We start from the raw sequence: 14,176 nt of genomic DNA on the forward strand, positions 1-14,176 counted from the left end.
GCAATAAAATCTTTTCCAAATAATATAGGTACATATGTATGGAATGTGCCTAGATATTGAGATATATGGCATTAGGATTAAGAAAAAACAAATTTTGTAGCCAATTTACCGATTTTTTTTTGAGCTACATTTCACAAAAATGGAAAAGAGAATTGTCGTAATTTTCATTACTGTACATCAAACAGTCACAGTATTGTTGAGACTCTACAATTGGTCTACATTTTTGGCCGCCTTGTAAATTGTGCTATATATCTGGATTTTCTGAATAATCATTTGCCATTAAGTACTACTGCAAAATGTCCCACTTAATGTTCGACAAAGACATACAAATACACGACGGTGCTCAGTTCATCATACTGATATTTTCCAAAATCATTTAAATAATAACTTTCCTACGAGGTGGATATGCAGAGGGGGACCAACTATTTGCAACTATTTGGCCACCGCGAACACCGGAATTGTGAAAAATGTATTTTTTCATGTGGGGCTATATAAAAAAAGCCTTGTGTACCAGAAGCCTCTAACAATGTCACATAATCTGAAAAATAGAATAAGAGAGGCTTTCAATAATATTAACTTACGAATGTTACAAAATTTAATATTTTCAATACAACAGTCAAATTGACAACAAGAATTATAGCGACAAAAATAAACGAACGAATAACTGTGCAAGAGGAACAGCAAGGATTTCGGATATGAAGATCATGCACGGATACAGTTTTTGTAATAAAACCTCCTTCTCCTATGTGCCTTCTCTATTGAGGTTGACGAGCAATATGGCAAATTTCTCTCTGTTCTGGGCCTGATGAATTAAGTCATTCCCTGTTGTGTGGGTCCAATCTCTGATGTTTCGGAGCTAGGATTTCTTCTTTTTTCCTATATCACTTTTCATCATGATCATCATCATCATCACTGGCTCTACAACCCTTTCTGGGTCTTGGCCTGTTCCAGGATTCTTCTCCATTCTGATCTGTTTCGTGCTTTTTTCTCCAGTTTTTTTATTTTTAAGGTTATTATATAATTTTCTGTTTGTTCAAAATATCTCAGCTTTGGTCTTCCTCTTGTTCTTTTTCCTACTGGCATCTATTTAAATATTTTGTTTGGTATTTCGCCTTCTCCCATTCTTTCTATATGTCCCATCGAACGCAGCCGTCCTATTTTAATGAATGTTATGATATCCGGATCCTGGTATATTTTGTATAGTTCAAAGTTGTACCTTCTTCGCCAAATTTCGTTTTCTTTTGTGCCCTTATATATGTGTCGCAAGATTTTTCTTTCAAAGGTGGCTAACAATGTTTCCTCTCTTTTAGTGAGTGTCCAGGTTTCTGAGCCGTATGTGAGTACTGGTCTTATTAAGGTTTTGTATATTTGGCATTTTGTTTTTTTTTGCGACGTTATCTGATCTTAGTTGCCGAATTAAGCCATGGTAACTTTTATTGGCAATAAATATTCACCTCATCACTTCCTCCGCTACGTTATTATCAGACGTGACTAAGAATCCCAAGTATGTAAAGCTTTTTACCCCCTCAATGTTGTATTCTCCTATTGTTATATTTTGTGGCTGCCTTATTTCTGCGTTTTTACTTACCTGCATATATTTTGTTTTGTTCTGGTTGATTTTAAGGCCACTATTTTGTGCAGCTCGTTCTATTTTATTGAATGCCTCTATCATTTCTCTTCTTGATGTTGCGATTATGTCAACATCATCTGCAAATGCTAGTATTTGCACGCTTTTATTAATGATTGTTACTCGAGTACGATGTTGGACAAGATGCATGATAGAGCGTCTCCCTGGCGTAGTCCCTTTTTCACATCTATTGTTTCCGTTAGTTCGTTTTGTATCCGGATTTTACTTTCTACTTTTAGAGATTCTTTTATCAGTTCTATTAGTTGTGTTGGTATATTAAATTCTTTCATTGTTTTTATTAAGAATTCTCGGTTTATATTGTCATATGCGCTTTCGAAGTCTATGAAGAGATGATGTCGTGTGTCGATGTTATGTTCACTTCTGTCTACAGAAGCCACTTTGGTATTTGCCAACTATTTTTTCAGCGTGTGGTCTAAGTCTTTCATAAATGACGTTGGACATTATTTTGTACGCTGTATTCATCAGCGTGATTACACGGTAGTTTCCACATTCTAACTGATTTTCTTTTTTATGTAATGGTACAATAAGACCGCTATTCAACTCCGCTGGTAGCCGTTTATTTGAGCTTATCTTTGTTATCAATTCATGTATTGTTTTCTGTAGTGCGTCTCCTCCTTCCTTCAGTAACTCCGATGCTACTTGATCCGATCCCGGTGATTTATTGTTCTTTAATTTGTCTATTGCTGTTCTAATCTCGGCTATTGTTGGTGGACTCTTTTCTCTGTTGTCTGCTTGGTCTAATGGTATATCAGGGTTCGTCTCACTCCCATCTCCTTCAAGCTTTTTCGTAAAATGTTTTGTCCATCTTCTTAGTATCTCTTGCTGTTCTGTCAATATATTACCTTCCTTACCTCTACACATCGTTGTTCTCGGTTTGAAGTCTTTTCTGCTTTTGTTCAGTTTCTGATAAAACCTTTTACCTTCTTATATTACCTGGAGCTGCTCAAATTCCCTATGGCGCATTATGTGTCCTAAATATGACATCTTACTAATTTTGTTTGTATTGACCAGATGAGGTCAAATTTTGGGTGGCGGAATTTTGTGCCGGTGAATGTAGAGTATGCGGAAAAATAAACAGTACTGAAATGAATATTGAAATGTTTATGATTATTTATATGTCTATAATACATGATATAGCCTTGCAAACATCATTCACGACGACGCACGTTCCCGATAAAACAGATGTTAAAGATGCCATTGGCGGATCTACGGGGAGGGAAAATGAGGAAATGTCCAACCTAACAAGGTCCAAAATTAAATAAAAAAAATTGTTCAAATATAAAAATGAATTAGCTCACATAAAACCGAAACCATAGAAAGACAAATTCAACCCAAATAAACACGCTAGTTAGGAAGATTAAGGGAACTTAATATTATCTTTTTTATGTCTTTTGGTTGGTTCTTCATTGGATGTTTCCCCCTAAAGCAAATTTCCCCTCCCAAGGCAAATTTCTAGATTCGCCACTGCCTCTGGCACGAAAAAAATCTTTAATTTTAGTCCTCAATTCCGAAACGGCAGACGGTGACCCCTTCAGCATTCCTCATATGTACGCATATGGTTGTGTTAGTTCTGGTGAGTGGAAGTTCCCAAAAATGATCGCACAGTATTCGAAGAGACTCTCTGGCAGTGTGACAGGTTAACTTGTCCTGCTACTGTTGATTTTAAGCTTGGACCATTTTCGTGACTTTTTCCGTATGGCCGAAAATAGTACTCCATTATAAAAATTTTTTCTGCAAAACTGAAAACCATCCTGAAGTATCTAACATTAACATGATATTGACAAACGTTATAACAACGTTTGGAAACCACTCAATACGTTTCGGCACATAACACATACAAATTTGGGACATCTTGGCTATTAAAGCACCCTACGTAACGCACAGCCGGCACAGCTGAACGATGCTGAATTTTTATGTTTGTGCGTCGCAGTGTTGCCATGCTGTTTTCTATATATTTCTTTCATAACTTCAATCAATGTTAAATGTACCTACAAAAATAATAGAATAATAATATTTACTTCTCCGTCATTATACTAGGTATAATGACAAATGAGGTGTCAAATTAAAGCTTATAATCCAAGGATAGTACTAAAGGTGAAAAATTAGACCTAGGTTGTCTGTCCGTCCGCGAATACAACTTTCTTCGTTATTAATACAGATAGAATGACAAATGAATCCTTGGATTATAATAAGCTTTCATTTGACACCTTATTTGTTGTTCTACCTGGTATAGTGACGAAGGAATCATATACGCGGTCGGACAGACCGACGGACAGACAGCCTAGGTTAAATTTCTCACCTTTAGTACCATCCTTGGATAAGCTTTCATTTGACACCTAATTCGTCATTCTACCTGGTATAATGACGGAAGAGTTGAGTTTGCAAACAGAGAGACAAGACGGACGGACGGACAGACAGAATGTTTTCAAATTTTTTCAAAATTGGTGAAAACAACAACATAATAAACTTTACTTAATTGGTGTTTCAAAACTACTTACTTTTAACACATTACACAATATTACAAGGTTTCTAGCAAGTTAAACGTCACAATGATTTAAAATAATTAAGTAAAAACCTATATATACATAACATATTAGAATATACCTAAAATACACAAAAATGATACATTTCACACACAAATATAATATCACAAAAAATTGTAACGTGATAGTATGAAAAAATAGAGGATACGGCAACGGTGTTACATGTGACGGCCGGACCGGGTCGCTCCAATGCCAATATCTTACACAGACATATTAGGGTGCTTTAATAGCCAAGATGTCCCAAATTTGAGGCATACGAATTTCAGTACCTACTGTTATTTTGCCGCATACCGTATGTTTATTTTGCCGCATACCGTATTATAGCAAATTAATATTGTATAGTTTTGTATCTTTTTTTTTAGATAAAGTAATATATTATGTGATGTACAAGTAATATTATGCTATTAACCTAATTTTTGATTGAAATTTTTCAATTTAATAAAGTATTATATGAGAATATAAGGTTATTACACAAGCGTCTCTAACTAAGCTTAAACTTTTATGTACGTATGTTTTATGTACTAGCGAGTACTTGTTTATTAAACCGCTCCATTTTAAAACTTTTTGTTCTCACACTTTAACTCTATCTTCGGTATTTTAATGGTGTGTGGGATATACATACTTTTAACAAGGGAACTATAGGTACAAAAGGATTCGCTCTTAAAACTTTTATACTTTTCTGTTGAATCTTATAGTGAACAACTTTCCGAACGCGTTTATTGTAGTGGTAGTAAACAAGATTTTTTTACATTTAAAATTATTCTCGAGGGCTTTTGCATTTCTATTATTTATTATTCATATTTTGTTAAAGCTCAAGTGGAAGGAAGTGGTTTATTTAAAATAGATTTACTAGTTAAAAGCTTTTCTTTTTAAATGGATTTGTATATTTGTTTTAAATACCTCTCTCATTTTTCCGAAACTTTCCAATTCTTATACTATCTATATACCTACACTATACTTATACCTTCTTTTCTGTTGACTCTAATACTTAATCCTTGTCTCCGCGTCAGTAATATTAAAAACATGTAGCAGCAGCGCATAAGTCGAATTCTCATCTGGACATCTAATTGTGTTCTGTATTCACAAGCCATTAAATGCTTTTCTGTTTTTTCTCTTTATGTATTATCTCTTTATTATTTTATTGAGATGTGCGGCGCTGGTCACAATCTCTCTTCATGTCATTATTTCTCAGATAAAATGTGCCTATTTTATATGTTATAACAGATTGCCTAATAAACATATAAAAAAAAATTATTTTATGCCGGAATTTACATACAAAATAGGATATTCGTTCTGTTGATGACATAATCATATCACAAATATAGTGCTAAATACTGCATAAAATCACTAAACTTTTCTGATATTTTTTTAATTTCGGCAATAATATGTAGTAGTTTTTACAAATAGTTGTATGGTCTATTTAGTTCATAGCTTCCCTATAGCTATACATTCGTACTGACAAAAAATACTGCCAATATCGTCTCCCATAAAGCAATGGCAAAACGAATGAGTAGCAATTTTTACTCCTACTTTACATAGTCAACATAGAATCAACATTACTGCTTGTGCTGTATAATTTTGTACACTTGATCCATTGCAAGAAAAAGGGAACAGACTAGCTAAGATATGTATATCGTTAACCCCAAGTATTACCATACCAGAGAAGGGCAGTTATCGCCAGTGGCGCACACCCACACTCCCCTACACGCGACACTATATATGTATACGAAATTTTCGATTTTCTAAATCTGACGGAATTGAAAATTATGCCAACTCCCATCTTAAAGTTTAGGAAAAGACTCACCTGTTAATATGTCAACCATCCATTTTGGTCCAAGGGTGTGGATTTTACGGCCCTTAGTATTTAGAGCCTGTTTTTCGTTCTCGTCCCCAAAACTCCCAAAAACTTCGAAAATTTAAGTCCCACCTTTGCGGCCTATACTAGTACTGATCATTACCTTTCCAACGCATGTCTAATTTTGAAAATCGTTTATACCATTCAAAAGTTACCGAGCTCAGAAATATGATTCAATTTTTATTTAAAAAAGGGAAAATGTTTGTGGATATGTATGTATGTGACTGGAAAAGTTAAACCGATCTGAATTTTTTCTGTGTTTGAAGAGGGGGTCAGGGCCGATTCAGAACCGGTGTAGTTTGTGACTTTTGACCACCCATAAGCCAGCTATAATAGGACTTGGTAGGTACAAAACGGCATATTGTTTGGGGGTATATATCTTCGGTTGAAGAAGAGATAGGAGAACCGAAAACACCAAATCAATAGTGTTGAGTAAAGCTTTCAAATGGTGTCTAAGCTATCAGGATCAGATATACACACGGTTCAGTATCGCCAAATAACTGAAAAACTAGACTTTGAAAATTTTGGTTTTTCGACAATTACTCAAAATTTCAACCTACGAATTGCGCCAATAACTGAGCGTTTGTAGAAGGACTCTAGACGAATCTGACGGTGTATACCTCATATCCGGGAAATTCGAATTTTTAAGTTATAGGCTTCATAAGTATGATCAAATCTATTTCCTATGGGAAAAACGGTTTTTGAAGCTCAATAATTCCTGCAATAGCTTCAGTTATCATACTTAACCTTAGATGCATCAGATACTACTTGTCAATACGTTTCAAACTCATGTTTAGTGATCAAAATCGGTTAAGCCGTTTAAAAGTTATTAAGCTACAAAAGTATAATAAAAATAACGATTATTCCCGAAATGGTTTATGTAGTTGTAGTGGTTACGACGCTAAATTTGATATGGCAACAGACAATCTGAGTTCATTAACCGGCCATCTTAATATTTTTTTTCAATTTATTTCGAATAGAAAAAAATCTAGTGTACATTTGCTGGACACTAGATCATTTGGGTGATAATGCGACAAAGGCGACCATTTATAAAGCTTAACGTGTAATCGAGAAAAATTGCATTCAACTTCATACAATTAGTTTATAAAAAAACTTTGAAAAACTCCTGATACAAGAATAAAAAAACCACTAAACACCGTAAAAATGAGTGGCGCATACAATATTCCAGCTACAAAAGATCTGATATGAATATTACGTGGCGCGAAAATGTATTTTCATTTTGATGCAAAATAAAATTTAAGTTTTATTTTAAAAGATTTTTGCATAATATTTGCTAAATTTGAAGTAAACGCGCCACAAGAGTTTCAAAATTCAAACTGTATCAAAGTTACTGTTTTGTGGAGCGTTTTACTTTAAATTTAGCAAATATTATGGAAAAATCGTTTAAAATAAAACTAAAATTTTATTTTGCATCAAAATGAAAATACATTTTCGCGCCACGTAATATTCATATCAGACCTTTTGTAGCTGGAATATTGTATGCGCCACTCATTTTTACGGCGTTTAGCGGTTTTTTATTCTTGTAATAATATACCAAAATGAATAAGAGGATACACTAGAAGAAATGTGAAGTCCAGCTTGTCTGCAATACTCATGACTAGGGATGGGAAAAACCTACCGGTTTTAACCGACAACCGGTTTTTTTACTTCGCAATAGCCTGTTTTACCGGTTGTTTTTTTGTCCAGGTTATAACCGGTTTTTTCTTTTTAAAGTAAAAACCGGGTCTTAGGTTTTTACGGTGATTAGGATTAGGTTAGGTATTATTTTGGATCCCAATCATAATTATTATTTTCAAGTAATTATTCCAAACAAAACCATAATTCAAATTTTATTTTATAAATACAGAAGCAAACTGAAAGTGCAAACTCACATCAGCCAGGAACAATTTAGTTTTATTATAATATTTCGTTGAAAAGGTATGGGTAATCATAATATTTACATAAGAAGTGATCTAGTGAAGTAGACACAAACATCATCTATTTTTCACACTTGACTCTTGACATTGAAAGTGGGTGAATGACTTTTTCTGATTACCAAAATAATGTCCGACTATAATTATCGAATTACCGATTACGAATACGAATCTCCAAGGATTTCCCTCCGTTTTCAAAATGATATACCCATACAGGAAGTATTAAATGAGTTAAAATGTGTGCCTATTATACAAAAATATACAAACGTGTTAAAAAAATACATGATAAATTTTTTTTGATGGTAGTAAAAATAAAAGATAAATTGCATTATCCAATTTATTTAATATAAGTAAAATATTTATGTTGATATTATTTTTTTAAATCCCATGTGAAAGAGTCTGGGAAATTTTGTATAAGTTGAAATGGTTGGGTTAAATTGTATATTATTGCGATATGTATATATTAATCTTACGCTATATTATATTTAATAATAATCAATAAATATATAATAATAATAAAATAATAAATAAATATAATAATTAATAGAATAACATGGTTTTATTAAAAATTGTGTTTTATTTATATTGATATTGGTGTTCTTTCGATAGTATTAATTTTGATCATATTATTGATATCGAGTATCGAATCGAGTGGAGTATCGCAAACTAAAGTGCATTGTAAATGTAACATTGTAACCTATTGGATTAAAAAACCGAAAACCGGTTTTTTTGGCCGGTTATAACAGCCTGGTTAAACCGTGAGCAAAAGACCGGTATAACCGAAAACCGGTGTTTTGTCAAGAACCGCCATCCCTACTCATGACTGAAGACCAATCTGAAATTTGATCAATATTGGAACAACAGTATTGACCAAAATCCACAGAGGTATGCATCACTGCTACATATTATAAACCTTCATTAAATTAATAAATGTTAAATGATGTAATTTTGTATATATGTAAATTGTTACAACAACTTTTTCGTTATTCCTCATATTTCTTGTAAATACCTGCAGGTAAATAAACCAATTGTAAATATTTTAAAACTTGTATAATATAACAAATGCTATATCTGTCTTGTCAAAATAATTTTTCTACACCTGTATATAGCTTTACATCACAGTAAGTAATATATTTTACTCTTATATAATATATTGTTTTTAAACTTGCTTATGGTTCTTTTTGTTTTTAGATAACATAAGAAATAAAAGAAGTATAGATCCAATTGATGGAGGAAGTTTAATTGGCAGATCTCTGGATAGTATCGGTGGAAACCGATTGCTTGGTAGAAGTATTGACCCAATTGACCACGGTTTGATAGGCAGATCTCTGGATAGTATCGGTGGAAACCGATTGCTTGGTAGAAGTATTGACCCAATTGACCACGGTTTAATAGGCAGATCTCTGGATAGTATCGGTGGAAGTCGATTGCTTGGTAGAAGTATTGACCCAATTGACAACGGGCTGATAGGCAGAAGTATAGATCCAATTGATGGAGGAAGTTTAATCGGTAGATCTCTGGATAGTATCGGTGGCAACCGATTGCTTGGTAGAAGTATTGACCCAATTGACCACGGTTTGATAGGCAGATCTCTGGATAGTATCGGTGGAAACCGATTGCTTGGTAGAAGTATTGACCCAATTGACCACGGTTTGATAGGCAGATCTCTGGATAGTATTGGTGGAAACCGATTGCTTGGTAAAAGTATTGACCCAATTGACAACGGGCTGATAGGCAGGAGTATAGATCCAATTGATGGAGGAAGTTTGATCGGTAGATCTCTTGATAGTATCGGTGGCAACCGATTGCTTGGTAGAAGTATTGACCCAATTGACCACGGTTTAATAGGCAGATCTCTGGATAGTATCGGTGGAAACCGATTGCTTGGTAGAAGTATTGACCCAATTGACCACGGTTTGATAGGTAGATCTCTGGATAGTATTGGTGGAAACCGATTGCTTGGTAAAAGTATTGACCCAATTGACAACGGGCTGATAGGCAGGAGTATAGATCCAATTGATGGAGGAAGTTTGATCGGTAGATCTCTGGATAGTATCGGTGGAAACCGATTGCTTGGTAGAAGTATTGACCCAATTGACCACGGTTTAATAGGCAAATCACTGGATAGTATCGGTGGAAACCGATTGCTTGGCAGAAGTATTGACCCAATTGACCACGGTTTGATAGGTAGATCTCTGGATAGTATCGGTGGAAACCGATTGCTTGGTAGAAGTATTGACCCAATTGATCACGGTTTGATAGGCAGATCTCTGGATAGTATCGGTGGAAATCGATTGCTTGGGAAAAGTATTGACCCAATTGACAACGGGCTGATAGGCAGGAGTATAGATCCAATTGATGGAGGAAGTTTGATCGGTAGATCTCTGGATAGTATCGGTGGGAACCGATTGCTTGGCAGAAGTATTGACCCAATTGACCACGGTTTGATAGGCAGATCTCTGGATAGTATCGGTGGAAACCGATTGCTTGGTAGAAGTATTGACCCAATTGACCACGGTTTGATAGGCAGATCTCTGGATAGTATCGGTGGAAATCGATTGCTTGGTAAAAGTATTGACCCAATTGATAACGGACTGATAGGCAGAAGTATAGATCCAATTGATGGAGGAAGTTTGATCGGCAGATCTCTGGATAGTATCGGTGGAAACCGATTGCTTGGCAGAAGTATTGATCCAATTGACAACGGTTTAATAGGCAGATCTCTGGATAGTATTGGTGGAAACCGATTGCTTGGTAAAAGTATTGACCCAATTGACAACGGTTTGATAGGTAGATCACTTGATAATATAGGTGGTAGCCGTTTATTAGGCCGAAGTGTAGATACTGTAGATCCCATTGATGGTGGCACTATAATTGGAAGATCTCTAGACAGCATAGGTGGAAGCCGATTGATTGGTAAAAGTATTGATCCAATCGACAACGGGTTGATAGGTAGATCACTTGATAGTATAGGAGGTAGCCGTTTATTAGGCAGAAGTGTAGATCCTATTGACGGAGGAGATCTTATTGGTAGAGAATTAGATGCCATTAATACTAACGAACTGTATTACTAAGATATTGTTATGTTACCAAGCCGTCACAGTCTAACCAATAAACGTATGGACTAATTTTGTGATTGTAAATAAAATGTTGGAGCTAACTAGGACTTATATATAAATAAAATAAAATACTTAATTTGTGTTGTCTTTTATTTCACACCAGTATAACAAGAAAAATTGTTTAAATTTAATTTGCATTATAAAGCAAATAAAAAGCACTAATATGAACTCATTCATAAAATTCTTATATCAAAAATGCATTGTGTTCAGTAATAACATTTTTATTACAAAAAAATTATATAATTAATAAAAGAGAAGTACATAATAGAAATTCAAACAAGCAACAAAGAATAGATTCCAGTGAAATGGGAAAATAACTTGATGATCCTATATATAATGAGAGAGACATTCAGGAAAAATGGAGTAACGGTCCAAACATTTAAAACGTTGAAGAATCGTTCACCAATTTCAAATCATGCGTAGCCAAATCATATTTATTGTATCTGTTCCTCCTGCAATTCCTCCTCCTTTTCCTACCTTTTTTATTAAGGTCCATATTTATCGATAATCGATACTTATATATTGATAATCGATATTGATTCGACCTATTTGATGTAAAATATATCATCTGAGCTGACAAGGAATTTGCAAATCTAGGATCAAAACTATTGTTTTCCTTTGCTGGTGATCTAGATGCAGTCGCTTATTCTAGCAGACACGCGAGAGAGGTGTTTTCACAACTCGAAGGAAAAGCAGGTAGTCTGGGTCTTCGAATAAATGAAAAAAAGACCAAATACATGCTAGTAAATAAAAATCCAAGACCAATAGTCAGGCTGAACATAATTATTAATGCCCACATTTTCGAAGTAGTAAAAGAGCTTAAATGTGTATTTGGGGGCCGTAATTACAGATGAGAACCACATAGAAAAAGAGGTCTCTGCAAGCATAGCTGCAGGGAATAGGTATAAATACTCCCCATCATCATTATTAAGAACTAAGCTGCTAAAAAGAAAATCTAAACTATTAAGACTGTGTATGTCATTTAACATCAAACAGATCCACAATAGATCAACTATTCACGCTAAGACAGCTTCTAGAAAAGAGATGGGAGTATAACAGACCCATACACAATCTCTTCATAGACTTTCGACAGGCATATGATAGCACAGCAAGAAGTAAAGTATGGAATGCCATGGCGGAGTTCCCAATAACAAAGAAACTAATTCGGATGTCTAAAGTCTGTATGGAGGGTGGAATATTAAAAGTACGTGTAAATAATAAACTGTCTGACAGCTTTGAAATCAACAGTGGACTCAAACAGGGTGATGAGTTGTTTCCACTACTTTTTAATCTTGTATTAGAGAAAGCTATGAGGTCAACCGGAATAAAAACAGAACTGCTATCGGTTCAAGGTCTTAAGTTATCACTAGCTTACGCAGGTGACATTGATCTCGTTGGAGACTCCATCCTATACACAAAAGCCATTTTCTATAAGGTGGAAGGAGCAACAAGCGAAGTAGGGCTGAGGATTAATGAAGAGAAGACGAAATATATGTGTACAAATAGAACGACACGAAGAGATAGGATAGGACAAAATGTGACGATCAACACCTTCATATACACCGTACTAACATATGGATGCGAAACGTGGACCATGACCAAATCAAACGAAGAAAATCTCAGACGTTTTGAACGAAAAATACTTAGAAAAATGTTCGGACCTCACCACGACATTAACACAAACCAGTATAGGATCAGAACCAACATCGAATTAAAAGCACCCTACAATAACACCGATATTGTCCAAGAAATTAAATTACAGCGACTAAGATGGGCAGGCCACGTGCACAGACTTCATAACGAGAGACTTGTAAAACTGGTATGGAAGGAGATTCCTACAGGCAAAAGACCACTCGGACGTCCCAGTATACGATGGAGAGATAACATCCAATCAGATCTCCGAAAAATGAACATTCCATTTGACCCTAGGTTGATGGAAGACCGAACAAATTGGAGAAAAGTTGTACAGCCAGGACCCACCCAGGGTTGTAGCGCTACGTGATGATATTGATGATGATGTCATTTAACTGTTCGTTAAGTTGTTACAAATGAAAGTGAAACATGGACTCTACATAAGCAGGAAATAAATAAGCTGCTGGTATTTGAGAGGAAGGTTTTCAGAATGATATTTGGTCCTCAAAGAGATTAATTGACAGAAGAGTAGAGAAGGCGCCGCAATGCTGAATTGGTGACTCTATATGGTACTGAAAACATCGTCAGACATACAAAAGCTAACCGGATAAGATTGGCAGGTCATGTGGAAAGATCAAAGGAAGACAGGTGTTAAAGAGGGTGTTTGAGAGACTAAATGGTAGAAGATCAGTAGGTCGTCCCAGAAAAAGACAGAAGAATAATGTTGAAGCCGATTTATCTAGAATTGAGGTACAATAATGGGAAATGGAAGCACAAGATCGTAAAAGATGTAGGGCTCTAGTGGATGCGGCAAAGACTCTCCCCGAGTTATAAAGCCAGTCAAGAAGAAGAAGTATTTTATGAAAGAGTATGTGAGACACATATCTAACTCTAAGACAGAATATCTGCAGTACGATTACCTGCAAATTTTAAATTGGAAATTAACAAGAATAATGAAAGCCAAGAAAACTGGACTCAATGTAAAGCAATAATACATACACGTCCGTAAAGAAAGAGTAATACGAAAACGCTCTAAGCGTCCTTAAGGATACGGCACCGTAAGAAGAAGAAGCAAAATCCTGTTATATATAATCAATAAACGGCTGAAACTTACTACTTTCAGAGGTAGCCGAAGAACATTGCGGATTAGTACCAGAAAAACCTGAGTAGATATTGTACACCTAAATATTAGAAAAAGTAAGGGAAAACAATATAATAATGCTGATTGGTTTAGTAGATTAGACAAAGGCTTTTGGTTCAGTAAAATCGGATCCCCTTTGAAGCACAATGGGGAATATGGGAGTACCTAACCACCTAGTTAACCTAATAAGAAATTTGCATGATAAAAATTTGCAATGGGAAATACTAAAAAACTGCCTACTTGTTCCATGCGAAGAGATATTAAAAGAACCCATAAGAAAGAGAGACAACTGGATGACCGACGA

The 14,176-nt window shown here is 35.0% G+C and overlaps 1 protein-coding gene across 33 annotated transcripts in view; it reads left to right on the forward strand.

Annotated features, from left to right (window-relative positions):
• Positions 1-11,177, forward strand: part of LOC114332398 (LWamide neuropeptides) — a 166,660-nt gene extending 155,483 nt beyond the window's left edge. The window contains exons 3-6 of one of the 33 annotated variants that reach the window (XM_050653596.1): positions 9,172-9,753; positions 9,829-9,903; positions 10,093-10,167; positions 10,507-11,177. In XM_050653596.1, the coding sequence (XP_050509553.1) occupies positions 9,172-9,753; positions 9,829-9,903; positions 10,093-10,167; positions 10,507-11,054 (1,280 nt within the window). In that variant the 3' untranslated portion in view covers positions 11,055-11,177. Of the gene's footprint in view, positions 1-9,171 lie in introns of all 33 variants that reach the window. The other 32 variants (XM_050653595.1, XM_050653575.1, XM_050653586.1 and 29 more) reach the window with 32 other exon arrangements.
• Positions 11,178-14,176: the final 2,999 nt, after the last annotated feature.

The sequence above is a fragment of the Diabrotica virgifera genome, chromosome 6 (assembly GCF_917563875.1).
Source record: "Diabrotica virgifera virgifera chromosome 6, PGI_DIABVI_V3a".
Lineage (NCBI taxonomy): Eukaryota > Metazoa > Arthropoda > Insecta > Coleoptera > Chrysomelidae > Diabrotica > Diabrotica virgifera.